Source organism: Epithele typhae (genome assembly GCF_022376455.1).
Source record: "Epithele typhae strain CBS 203.58 chromosome Unknown BXZ73scaffold_48, whole genome shotgun sequence".
Lineage (NCBI taxonomy): Eukaryota > Fungi > Basidiomycota > Agaricomycetes > Polyporales > Epitheliaceae > Epithele > Epithele typhae.
Window position 1 is genome coordinate 20,810 of NW_025954239.1, and position 12,846 is coordinate 33,655.

Genomic DNA, 12,846 nt, shown 5'->3' on the forward strand with positions numbered 1-12,846 from the left:
CCGTCGGGTGACTGGCGGCTGCCCGAGGGACGGGGAAGCGCAATGTGGTCAAAGACTAATGCCCCCCGGACGCGTTGGGGCGACTCGACGGTCCGCGGGGTAGGTGGCGGCGTACGCGCCGGGTGGCCGGGCTCGTACGTGCTCGGGCGCGGGCTCGTCGCTGCTCGGTGTCGCGTCGCTACGCGGGGGACGGAGGTTGTGACTGTGCGTGCACTTTCTCTCTCCTTCCACGGTGTGCGAGACGCAGAGGCTGATCGTGTCAAGAGCTCGCAGACCTCCACCCCCGGGTTTCGGGGGCGTGACGTCTGTTGCGCTCCCCGATTCAAGAAGCCCCCCGAGGAAGGGTCGGCCTCTGCTGCGTTTGCGGTTGGAGGCCGGTCCTGGCGCAGGCCTCTTCGTGGCCCTCGGGACTAGTACCGCTTCGTGCGGGAAGCCAACTGCGCCGAAGTTTCTGTAGGCGTACCGCTCTGTAAATAAACTCGAGGTGTGCTGGGGAGTTGTGTAATGGCGGCATGAAATTTCGACTACAACGCAACGTGTTATGGGTGCGAGGATCATACATGCGAGAATCGAACTACCAACGCTTTACAAAGACTCTAGAAGGGGAGAACACTAGTGCGCGTTCGGGCTGAGGGCCGGGGCAGTCGGCCAACGATCGAAATGACCAGCATACTTGTGAAAAAAGCCGTAGTCGGACCCATCGCCCTACGACAACAACAATCAGCATGAGAAGCTTTGACGATGCAGATCAAGGCGCACGAAGACATTGTACATTGTCCCCTTGTCGAAAGGCGAAGCAGTCTCAATCATCTTGATGTGCTCGTCCGAGAGCGCGATCGAGAGCGCCTTGATGTTGTCGTGCAGGTGCTTCACCTTGCGCCCGCCGATAACAGGAAATACGTAGGGGGTCTTCTGCATCACGTACGCAATCGCGACTGTGGTGGGTGACAGAACGCGTTAGTCTTCGCAAGAGCCTGTAGCGAAGACGGATTGCACTCACCGGCCTGAATCGAGTCGGTTCCGACATCCTTTGCGACTTCCTCCAGGACCTTCGCCACCGCCTTCTCGTGCTCGTTCCGCAACCACGGCCCAAACGACTCGCGCCCACCCTCGCCGCTGTCGATGCGCGCGTGCTCCTCCGCGTCCGTGCGGATCTTGCCGCCTGCGAGGACGTTCCACGGCGCGAGCGCCATGCCCTCGTGCCGCGCGAGCGGGATGATATCCCGCTCAAACGTGCGCTCAAACACGTTCCACTCGCCCTGGTAGACGACGAAGGGCGTCTTGTGCGCCATGCGCGCGTACCTGTTCGCGGAGCTGACGATCCACGCCGGCGTGTCGGAGATCCCGAGGTAGAGGACCTTGCCGGACATCACCAGCTGGTGGAGGCCGTCCATGACCTCCTCGATCGGGGTCGTGTAATCCCACTGTGCGTGATGGCTGTCAGCTACCATTCACGGTGATATGGTAGCCGTGAAACGAGAAGCGTACAAAGTGGACGTAGAGGATGTCGATGTAGGAGGTCCGTAGCTTCTCAAGCGCCTCGTCGATGGTGACGCGCATCGTCTTAAAGCTGTTGCCCGCCCAGGCCGTGTGCTGTTTGATGTCCGTCCGGCCGCGCTTTCCATTCATCGAGTACTGCAGACACCCGACGCGTCAGAAACGACACATGCGTACAGAGGGCACTCCGCTCACCTTCGTAGCGACGACCATTTGCGTGCGGATCCCGCGAGCCTCCATCCACTCCCCGATGAATTTCTCAGACGTTTCGTCTTGGTAGTTAGATGCGGTGTCAATGAAGTTCCCGCCGGCCTCGTAGAACGCGTCCAGGAGCTTGAAGCTCGACTCTTTGTCCATCGCGCCCATCCCGAACTCCGCCCACTTGTCGCCGATGCTCATCGCACCCAGCTGGAGGGGTGACACATGGAGACCGCAGGAAGGGGCGAGGGGGCGGTGGCGGCCGAGGTTTGTTGCTGGGGGAGGAGGTTGAGCAAAAGCGGCCATCTCGAGCGCAAAGAGGTGATTGGCAAGGCTGGTTGAAGGGAGTGGTAGATGTGGGTGAGGGAATCACCGTCTGACGAAGGATTCATATACTCACCTCGAGCGAGGCCGACGCTGACGATGCCATAGTGGCGAACTCTGTCTGTGCTCTCCCACTGACGGGCATGCACCGAGGCAAACCAGATGCCCGAGTCAAGAGCGCCAGCATTGTGCGGGAAGAGCTGCGTGGCAGGACAAATTCAGCCTCTTGTGTGACTGCCGGGCGACAGGACTTCCGTCAGCCCGAGGTCGAATGACCCGCTCGCTCTTCCCTTGCTTCGGCGACCCGTTCGGTCTAGTGGGACAGGACGCCGTCCACGTCGCTGCGCACCGGTGACTTTCGAAATTCGGATGTCGTGAGCGTCGAGAAGAGAGAAAGGGGCCTGGGCCGCCTCAGATGTCGCCGGAGTTGCCGCGGGGTCGGCGGTTCGATTCCCCGACGAGGACTTTCGTTCTGGGAACGCACATACGAAACGCTTCATACCACGCATCGTTAGATATCACGACGTCTGATAGTACATGATGTCACAAAAAAATTCGAGTCATAAGAAATGGTGGAGAAGTAGCCACCAGAGGCTTCGGCGCAGTTGGCTTCCCGCACGAAGCGGTACTAGTCCCGAGGGCCACGAAGAGGCCTGCGCCAGGACCGGCCTCCCACCGCAAACGCAGCAGAGGCCGACCCTTCCTCGGGGGGCTTCTTGAATCGGGGAGCGCAACAGACGTCACGCCCCCGAAACCCGGGGGATGGAAGTCTGCAAGCTCTTAACGCGGTCAGCCTCTACGTCGAGTCGCACACCGTAGAAGGAGAGAGAAAGTGCACGCACAGTCACAACCTCCATCCCCCGCGTAGCGACGCGACACCGAGCAGCGACGAGCCCGCGCCCGAGCACGTACGAGCCCGGCCACCCGGCGCGTACGCCGCCACCTACCCCGCGGACCGTCGAGTCGCCCCAACGCGTCCGGGGGGCATTAGTCTTTGACCACATTGCGCTTCCCCGTCCCTCGGGCAGCCGCCAGTCACCCGACGGCCCCCTCAAGCCCCGGACGCCGCACGAGGCGAACGACCAGGGCCGGTCCGGGTACTCTCGTCTCGGCGCACCCCATCGAGGCCCCCTCGGTCCCCTGTACCGACTCAAACGGAGGTCGACGTGCCGCCGCGCACTGACACCAGTGACGCGAGCGACCCGGACACGGTCCGCGCGGCAGGCAGGATTCTCTGGAGGCGGGTCGGGGCACATGGGTCTGGGATATGTACCCCCTTCCCCTTACGGGGGAGGTTCGCATGCCGCCTGCCGAGAAGTCCGCCGTGCCACTCTGTGGCGGGAGGTGGGTTAGGATGCGCGTAGGAGAGGACGATGGGAGACGTACCTTGGAGGGACAGCCAGACCTCCCACCGCTGTAAGCGAGGATGAGTGACGATAGCGCGGCGAGGGGAAGGGGAAGGCTCACCGAATGTGGTGGTTCTGAAGAGAGAGGATGTTCGGCGGGTGGGGGAGTTATATGGGTCTGCGGCTGGCATATTCAGACTCCGCTCTGAGGAGGCGAACAGTTGCTCGGGGCTGACCACCTGGCTGGCATGAGAGTCGCCGAGGGCACCGAAGGTCAGCCTCGATCTCGCATGTTGGGTGGTCGGTTGGTGAAGCTTGAATGCGGTCAACGTGCAATCACTCTCGTCTACATTCTCTAGTACTACAGTTGAAGACCAGAGTAGAAGTACAACCTGCAAGGTGACAGACACGCGTCAGGAAGTCGAAGGACAACTGGCTGGCCAGGAACTGAGCATACATGCATTTGGGGAAAATGTGCTGCTTTCCGAGCTCATATTCCTCAGCTCCGAGGCTCGTGCTGGCGATTGTCTCGAATCCCTGCGGTGCGCTGGTGACGTGATGATGGTGGTGGGTGGTAACAGGGAGAGCGCTAAACGGTGCCTCTCTCAACCAATACTATGATCATCTCGCCCCATTCATTCGCCGCCCATCACACTCAGAGCCCTGCCGTCCCTGCACACCGTTTCCCTCGTCGTATGCCTCGTGCAAGGCGCAACATATTCAAGCTTCAGCCCATCTCAAATACCATCTCAATGTTATGCCGGACGCCATGCCGGTACGGCTCTGATTCGTCCCCACCCAGCTTCCACACAACCTGTCTCTGTTTCCTATGAAGAATGCGCTCGCACGAGAGGCTAGCTCTCGTGTGGAAATGGCTGTAGTTAGAGGGTCCACCTGCGTGTCATCTGATCAGTATGTCCTCTCGAATGTCCTGTGCGCTGCCCTCCTCCCCATTTCCCCACCTGCACTGCGCGTGCAGCATCGCAGACATCCCTAAAAAGTGGCTTTCTGTTATACGACGAGGTTGGACGCTGGGATGGATGGCTTTGCTATCTCCGCGGGGAGGTGCGGGCAGAGATAGGGTCGCGTCGGTACATCAGATGGCGAGTACACCAACCTCATGTCCTCTGTTGACGCATCCGTCATTCTCCTATACTCCGTGGTTCCATGGATCCCACCAACAGTGTCTCCGCGGCGTTCATCAACATAGTGTCTCCGCGGTGTTTATGAATCATATGCAAATTCCTGCGCGAGTTTCAGATGGAGGTGCGTACACAAGTCGCACGAGCTGCGCTGAACGAATGCTTTGACTAGATGCGCACTGACGGGGCGCCGCTTCATCGTCGACCAAAGGTCACCTGGAGTGCGACGACGCCCTGTTACATCCCAACAATCTCTGCCTGGGCGAATTGACGAAATAACGTGTTCTATAAGGCCGTTTCGACGATACAAAGGGTCTAGGCAGGATTCCCGGTTGCCATGCTTTTCGTCATACTTACACATACGAAAACGTTCGGCACGAACCTCCGGTAAGCGATTGAATATATGACAGGACTCCGCAGTAGAGCAGAGCGAGAACGCTGGCACGATTCGCATTCTACCCATCCGTGCCCGGCCGGGTTGAAATACGAATATGCAGTACCTAGTCCAGTGGATCCCTCGGGCGGCATTCCACGCGTGCGCCGTCAAAATCATGATGGACCCCGAGGTCCAAGGAAGCAGGGTAACTACCCACTGTAGGCTCCAAGGCTGAAGTATCTACAATCGCCATCACAGCTTGTTACCGAATGTGTCCCTTGGTACGTGCGTGTGCGCACGGCAAGCTCCCCGACTAATCACACCTTACTCTCTAGCTCCTCGGTGTCCGCACCGCTCAAGAAATGTTCACGTTGTGAATGGTCGGGGCAAGTTGCCGCAGCCAGTCTTGGCGTGTGCGAACCCCACACTTCCTCTCGGTCGGTGCCGCCAGATGACTGATCTCGGAGACACTAGCGAAGGGGTAGTCGCACGTGTTACTGTGTCGCCCGAGCCTGTCGTCTCGCTCACTCGCTTTGTGCAGATACAGCCTGACGGTCGATGACACCAGAAATGCACTATCATAATTCTTGCACCCAAACTGGTATATTCGGTCACCTTTGCATGCCACCATGATGGACCAGCACCGCCCCCTGCCGACTATTAGGTGTGCTATTTGACGCAATGGAATTTCGGTAAACCGATATCTCCATCTGGCAGTTCCGGCATCCTAGGATCTAGCTTAGCCACGCCCCGTACCGACGCTCGGCCCCCACTTGGCTGCTCTGGAATTTCCGGTATCGGGCATCGTCTGCGTGTATAAATTGCTCAAGTTCGTCCTGTCGCTTTCAACAGCTCACCCAACTACCATCTCAGCTTTCATCATCACTTCAGCATCGATGTCCAACCCCTGGGCGCAGCCTCCCCACCCCGCGACCAACCTCGGCCGCCACCGCCCCCTCGCCCCTTCGTGCGGCCTCCACGTCTCGCCCCTCCAGCTCGGTGCGATGAGCATCGGCGACAAGTGGGCTGACTTCGGGATGGGCGCGATGGACAAGGAGTCTTCGTTCAAGCTCCTCGATGCGTTCTACGCGGCAGGCGGGAACTTCATCGACACGGCATCGAACTACCAGGACGAGACGTCTGAGCAGTTCATCGGAGAGTGGATGGAGACGCGCGGGATCCGCACGCAGATGGTTATCGCTACCAAGGTGGGTTGTATCCTCTGCACATGGGAACACGGCTGACGTACTGACGGCCTACAGTACTCGACGAACGCCAAGCGCGGGCGGACGGACATTAAGCAGCACACGGCTTGGGCTGGCAACAGCTTCAAGACGATGCGCGTCACCGTCGATGAGGCTCTCGAGAAGCTACGCACGTCGTACATCGACCTCCTCTACGTCCACTGGGTGCGTCTCTCCCAAGTTCGGTGTGCACGCCCCTCCGTCACGTTCACTGACAATTTGACTCCCCAGTGGGACTACACGACCCCGATCGAAGAGGTCATGGACGGCCTCCACCAGCTGGTCATGTCCGGCAAGGTCCTCTACCTTGGGATCTCCGACACCCCCGCGTGGATCGTCAGCTCTGCGAACCGGTACGCGCGCATGGCGCACAAGACGCCCTTCGTCGTCTACGAGGGCGAGTGGAACGTGTTCGAGCGCACGTTCGAGCGGGACATCATCCCAATGGCGCGGCACGAGGGCATGGCGCTCGCGCCGTGGAACGTCCTCGCCGGCGGCAAGGTCCGCACGGACGCGGAGGAGCAGGCGCGCATCGACAGCGGCGAGGGCGGGCGCGCGATGCTCGGCGGGTGGCTGCGGAGCGACGGGGAGAGGGCGGTGTGCGCGGTGCTCGAGGCGGTCGCGAAGGAGGTCGGCACGGACTCGGTCCAGGCGGGTGAGTCGCGGCTGCGGCGGGTGCCGTGCGGGGTTCTGCAGAGGCTGACGGCTTGTGCGCGGGGCGCTGCGCAGTGGCGATCGCGTACGTGATGCAGAAGACGCCGTACGTGTTCCCCATCATCGGCGGGCGCAAGGTCGAGCACCTCCTGGGGAACGTTAAGGCGCTCGACATCGCGCTCACGGACGAGCACATCCGGCGCATCGAGGCGGCTTCGCCCTTTGACAAGGGCTCGCTGTACAACGTCTTCGTGAGTTCCCCTCCCTGGGACCTGGGTCAGACCGTCGCATGGCTTATTGTTGTTCCCGTAGGGCGACGGCTCGGATTATGGCTTCTTCCACAAGTACGCCGGCCACTTCGACCGCTGGCCGCCTGCCCAGGCCATCCGCCCGAAGACTCAGTAGAATGCATCCGCATGTTGGCGTGGGTGGGCGCAGGCCACATGCGCGGGTCTCCGCACGGCGCATACGCTGTCAGCTCTGAATGCATGCGGTGTAAGTATACGCATTTCCCGTCAGAAGCGTGCCTCGGCCAGGCGCTTAGGGATGTTAGACTCGTATTCTTTCCAATCAACCATGACGTGATCCATTTGTTCTATTTGCGTTAGAAAATCCACGAGGCCCTTCGAGAAAGGCAGGCCGGTCCCGACGAGACTACTAACCGCTCCCGTCGTGCGGGAGGCCAACGTGTGCCAAGGTAGGCTTCAGCTGGTGGCCGTGCTTAGCACACAACTCCTTCTTGGAACAACATTGTTATTTGTCAGACACAGTAGTGATAGCACTGTGGACGATGAGACTTTGATTTACAAGACTGAGTGGTGAGTGGGTGCAACAAAAACGCCACCATCCAGGGATCCCGCCGCCGGCTCCGACGGAAGGTGCCTCCGGACTAGTAGCGGTTCAACTTACTGTGCCTTCGGGCGGAGAGCCGGGGCAGTCGGCCAGCGATCGAAGTGACCGGCGGACTTGTGGAAGGCGCCGTAGTCGGAGCCGTCGCCCTGTTTTGCGGCGGTCAGCGTCGACGTAGAGCGGCTGGACGGTAAAACTCACGAAGATGTTGTACAGCGAGCCCTTGTCGAACGGCGACGCCGCCTCGATCTTCTGGATCTGCTCCTCCGAGAGCGCGATCGAGAGCGCCTTGATGTTCCCGTGCAGGTGCTCGACCTTGCGCCCGCCGATGATGGGGAACACGTGCGGCGTGCGCTGCATCACGTACGCGATCGCCACTGCGGACCGTGTCGTCAGTCAGAGCTGCGTCTCCCGCAAAAACGGGACGACTCACCCGCTTGGATGGAGTCGGTGCCGGCCTCTTTGGCGACCTCCTCCAGGACCTTCGCCACCGCCTTCTCGCGCTCGTTCCGCATCCACGGCCCAAACGTCCCGCGCCCTCCCTCGCCGCTGTCGAGGCGCGCCTGCTCCTCCGCGTCCGTGCGGATCTTGCCGCCCGCGAGGACGTTCCACGGCGCGAGCGCCATGCCCTCGTGCCGCGCGAGCGGGATGATGTCCCGCTCGAAGTCGCGGTCCAAGACGGACCAGGAGCCTTGGTAGATGACGAAGGGCGTCTTGTGCGCCATGCGAGCGTACCGGTTCGCGGACGCCACGATCCAGGCGGGCGTGTCGGAGATGCCCAGGTAAAGGACCTTGCCGGACATCACCAGCTGGTGGAGGCCGTCCATGACCTCTTCGATCGGGGTCGTGTAGTCCCACTGCGAATGTGAGGTCAGCGCGACAGAAGGGTAGGAGAAGGAGGCAGACAGGGTTGCGTACCCAGTGGACATAGAAAATGTCGATGTACGACGTGCGCAGCTTCTCGAGAGCCTCGTCGACGCTGACCCGCATCGTCTTGAAGCTGTTGCCAGCCCAAGCCGTGTGCTGCTTGATGTCCGTCCGACCGCGCTTGGCGTTCGTCGAGTACTGTAGGCCGTCCGTACGTCAGCGGTGTTCCATACACACACGATACAGCACCTAGCTCACCTTGGTCGCGATGACCATCTGCGTGCGGATCCCGCGCGTCTCCATCCACTCTCCGATGAACTGCTCGGACGTCTCGTCCTGGTAGTTCGACGCCGTGTCGATGAAGTTCCCGCCGGCCTCGTAGAACGCGTCCAGGAGCTTGAAGGAGGACTCCTTGTCCATCGCGCCCATCCCGAACTGAGCCCACTTGTCGCCGATGCTCATCGCACCGAGCTGGAGGGGCGAGACGTGCAGGCCGCACGCAGGGGCGAGGGGGCGGTGGCGGCCGAGGTTGGTCGCGGGGTGGGGAGGCTGGGCCCAGGGGTTGGACATGTTGGCTGTTGGCTGTTGGCTGTTGGTGGGTGTGGTTGGTGTTGGATGGGTTGCTGGGAGCGACTGAGGGTCGACTATATATCTGGCTATGAAATACACAGAGGATCGGCGTCGATCGCTCTACCTCCACCAGCACGGCGCGAACGAGGTTGGGATGAGGTCACCGCTGGTCACCGGCGATGCCGAAACGTCTCCGTTCGGCGATTGCCCCTCATGTCAGCATTTCCGCCATGGAGCGCCGGAAGGACGCGCGTTCGACTCCCGGCGGAGACTGTCAAGAAAATACTCGCACACCTGTCACTACAATGGTCGCACACCATGTGCGATCGGAGGACACTCGACAAATTCCTGGCCTACGAGGTGCGCTTCTGACCAATTACAGGTCAAGTTTGAAATACCTAACGTCAGCGCTCTGTAGTACGGACAACTAGTACTCTGTTTGGTTCTTGGCAATGGTTCTTCTGTGGTTTTCCCTGCCACTTAGCGCAGAAGATGGGAGAACACATGGCAGTCAAATCGCGCCCAGATGTTCTACGAAGAAACGGCCTCCAGTCCAACAAATTCCTTATTGGTCGTTCGATTTCCAACCAGTCAGCTGGACTTTTCTGTTACCACCTGGTGCATGTGTCTTCAATGCCACAGACGTCCTTGGAATCATCCGGTACGAACAAGTACTTTTAGGTCAAGGTGAGATCATCGTATTCCTGCTACGACAGGAGATTTAGTCCAAAGTAAGCCGTGGTACACGCTGTCCCTTCTGTCTCTCATCTGACCTGCAATTTTTTCAATGTAGATGTCATTACTCGCTCAGCACGCCTTGATATGGTGGAGGCCCGTCGCTTAAAGCACACATCTGTAGAAAAAAGCACGACACCAGGTCAGTACACTCTGAACGGACGTTTGTGCTCCCTCACTCAAGAGGAACCAATTGAGCGCACTCGCAGTGGTATGGATTACTGTGGTCGCGGCCACCGACGACTCGTTCCGTCCGCTTGGTCAGTGGCCACAACTCCTTCAGTGGCTCTCAAGCGGATGCAACTCGGTATATCAGCCTGGCCAGAGCGTATCTTCTTTCCTCACAGCTTCCTTCCACTCATATCCCTATCGACACATCGCGCGACGCCCACGCTTTCAGGCCTCCAACTATCTCTGAGTCAGTCCAACAACACATATTTCCATGTTTGAACTCAGTACGTCGTCGAGAAAACCTCCCTCCCGCAGAACACGCCTCTAACCACCCTACTCCCTCTCCCCACACAGCCCCAGGATTCGACCCCCTCAACCCTCACACACGCTACCCCATCGCCTTCAAATGGCCCAACGGCGGCCGCATCCGGCTCGGCGCGTTCCAGCACTGGCACCCAGACGACTACCCCGCGCGCCTCGCGAACATGATCCGCGACGCGCACGACGACATCAGCGCGGACATGGTCGCCCCCGTGCGCTGCGCGGCGTGCGCGCGCCTCCCGTTCGCGACGGCGGACGTGTGCACGGACGCCGCGCACGCGCACGCGCGCGTCCCGAGCGGCGCGCCCGCGCGCATGCACTTCTGGCCGACGCCGGTGGTGAGTGCTTGAATATTGAATATTGAACACCGGTGCTGTGCCTCCGACCTCCGAGCTCGCTTCTTCGTGCTTCGCCGGGGCACCGCTGACCCTCGGTCCGCCCGCGCAGAACCACGACGTGCGGGCGCACACGCGCCCCGCGGACCCGCCGCTGACGGTGTACCCCGGCGAGGGCTTCACGCTCGCGCACGCGCTCGGGAACCTGCTCTGGGCGCAGCACCGCGCGCGGGCCGCGGCGCTGGACCGGATGGCGGGGCGGTGGCGGATCACGACCCCGCGCACGCTCACGGGCCGGTTCGAGGACGGGTACGGGATGCTGCACGTCACCGCGGTCGTGCGCTGGCTGGACGCGGCGGGCACGAACTGGCTCGCGCTCGAGCTGGGGCGGGTGCCGGACGGGGAGGAGTTTCCTGGGGTGGTGTTCGACGAGGGGGACGAGGACGACGATGAAGACGGTAGCGATGAGAGTGTGGAGGCCAGTAGTGGGGATGATGGGGAATGATGGAAGTGACGAATACACGACAGAGTAGCCGGAAGAGGAGACAAATGGCGTACGCCTCGGCGACGACGCGTCAGTGTTGGAATTTGAAAGCGAGAGGAATTTCAGTTGTGCATTTGTGCTTTTCATATGCAAAAGCTCCCGACGCCCTTCAAGTCGGAGCCAAAGCGGCGCTGATTTTGATGACCTCAAGGCAGCCGCGCGGGGTCCAATCGCGCTCACCCTGCGTCCCTCGCCCACCGCGGCAGCCGACGCCTTGCGCATGCACACCGCCTCCGCTGCTCAGTGTCCAGAGACCACCGCCTGCCCCGCCTCGTCCTCGCGCAGGAGAGCCCGGGCACAGGTACGACCGTCAGCTGGACCACATCGCCGTCAGCGAGAAGCCGCCGCGTGTCGGCCCGGCACAGGCGGGTCCTATCTGCGGGCGGGCACGCGTGCTCGAGGCCCGTCTTCGCGCGGGGGGTGTCGTCGGCGGTGGCGCGCGGGCGGTGGGCGTGTGAGCGCGGACGTCTGGATGGAAGGCTGGGTATCATGAACGTGGCTTCTTTGCGGTAAACGGCATACAGGGAGCTGTGCGAGACGGGGAAATTTGGAGGGGGGTGCAGGGTTCGTAGGGTTCTAAGGGGCATCGCGGAACGGAGAGCATGGACATGCGGTGGGCGAGACGTGGAGAGCGGTCAGAGCAAAACGATGGGGCGGTACGGGGAGGGGTATAGAAAGGATGGACGGATGGTCCGAGAGCGAGTCAGAGGCATGTTCGGCGATGGGTGCAGCGGGTCGACGCCGACCATGGGTGAGTATCCCGCTCCCTTCTCCTTCGGGTCACTCTCTTATCTCCCCTCTTCGTTTGGAGCCTGGGGGATATGAGGGGAGCAGAGACTGCGTGTCGCGCACGTAAGCATTCCGCGGTACAGCGCATGTAAGTGGCGACGTACGCGGCGGGAAGGATGCGAAATTGGAGGCCGTTCAGTGCGTCACAACGGCGGCGATGGGGACTGCGATGGGAGAGATGGGCGTTGCGGTGTTGAGGCCATCTGCGTCCGAGAGGGTAACGGCAGAGGAGGAGGGCTCGACGACCGTGCTGGTCGGACTGGCGACATCTCCCGCTAACTCCAGGTCCACCGTGCTCGCCGACAGTCCTTGGGAGGAAGGGTAGGGGATGGCGATGAAGAGTGGGATGCGGGAGAGTGTGTTGCTCCGAGCACGCCTGTCAGGGTAGCGGACCGTGGTGGGGAGAACGGCCGTGGACTGGGTCCGGAACGCCTTGCGGATGACTAGGGTGGCAGGCCAACCAAAGCGCTGGTTGTAGCGAAGGAAGAAGATCAAGGCGAACGCGATGGAGAGGGTGACTCCCATGAGAGTGGATGTGATTAGCGTGGAAGAGATGGTCACCGTGTAAGAGACACTCACTGGACACTGTGATCGCGACACCAGGTTGAAGAGGAGTCGCACACAAATCTGCGTACGATGGGGTGGGAGTAGAAGTCGTCTGCGCGGTGGTACAAGTCGACATGGTGGAGGCTCGGGATCAACAACGAGAGTAGTCGCGCACTGTGAGGCCTTGAGGGGTTATATAGCATGCCGGACATAGAACTTCTGGAATGCCCAGCCACTTGCACTGCAAGTCTACTTCGAGCAGCGCATTCATCAAATATGGTTAACAAAATACACAAAATACATAAGCTAACCGACTGCTGCTCACCAGGGCGTTCCCT

The 12,846-nt window shown here is 60.7% G+C and overlaps 5 protein-coding genes across 5 annotated transcripts; 2 read left to right on the top strand and 3 right to left on the bottom strand.

Annotated features, from left to right (window-relative positions):
- Nucleotides 1-612: 612 nt before the first annotated feature.
- Nucleotides 613-2,001, bottom strand: BXZ73DRAFT_51356 (Aldo/keto reductase; the record flags this gene model as incomplete). The annotated part of the gene is made up of 5 exons (XM_048020611.1): nucleotides 613-705; nucleotides 760-935; nucleotides 1,001-1,424; nucleotides 1,489-1,635; nucleotides 1,693-2,001. The coding sequence occupies 5 exons, from the start codon at nucleotides 1,999-2,001 to the stop codon at nucleotides 613-615; spliced, it is 1,149 nt and encodes a 382-aa protein (XP_047874998.1).
- A 3,778-nt stretch (nucleotides 2,002-5,779) lies between these two features.
- Nucleotides 5,780-7,186, top strand: BXZ73DRAFT_51374 (Aldo/keto reductase; the record flags this gene model as incomplete). The annotated part of the gene is made up of 5 exons (XM_048020617.1): nucleotides 5,780-6,091; nucleotides 6,146-6,292; nucleotides 6,359-6,782; nucleotides 6,857-7,032; nucleotides 7,094-7,186. The coding sequence occupies 5 exons, from the start codon at nucleotides 5,780-5,782 to the stop codon at nucleotides 7,184-7,186; spliced, it is 1,152 nt and encodes a 383-aa protein (XP_047874999.1).
- Nucleotides 7,187-7,686: 500 nt separating this feature from the next.
- On the bottom strand, nucleotides 7,687-9,067 carry BXZ73DRAFT_51383 (Aldo/keto reductase; the record flags this gene model as incomplete). The annotated part of the gene is made up of 5 exons (XM_048020619.1): nucleotides 7,687-7,779; nucleotides 7,832-8,007; nucleotides 8,064-8,487; nucleotides 8,549-8,695; nucleotides 8,756-9,067. 5 exons carry the CDS (start codon nucleotides 9,065-9,067, stop codon nucleotides 7,687-7,689), a joined length of 1,152 nt encoding a protein of 383 aa, XP_047875000.1.
- A 1,177-nt stretch (nucleotides 9,068-10,244) lies between these two features.
- Nucleotides 10,245-11,134, top strand: BXZ73DRAFT_104113 (uncharacterized protein; the record flags this gene model as incomplete). The annotated part of the gene is made up of 3 exons (XM_048015797.1): nucleotides 10,245-10,257; nucleotides 10,328-10,632; nucleotides 10,742-11,134. 3 exons carry the CDS (start codon nucleotides 10,245-10,247, stop codon nucleotides 11,132-11,134), a joined length of 711 nt encoding a protein of 236 aa, XP_047875001.1.
- A 963-nt stretch (nucleotides 11,135-12,097) lies between these two features.
- On the bottom strand, nucleotides 12,098-12,644 carry BXZ73DRAFT_104114 (uncharacterized protein; the record flags this gene model as incomplete). Its single annotated transcript, XM_048015798.1, has 2 exons — nucleotides 12,098-12,480; nucleotides 12,542-12,644. 2 exons carry the CDS (start codon nucleotides 12,642-12,644, stop codon nucleotides 12,098-12,100), a joined length of 486 nt encoding a protein of 161 aa, XP_047875002.1.
- Between the last annotated feature and the right edge of the window lie 202 nt (nucleotides 12,645-12,846).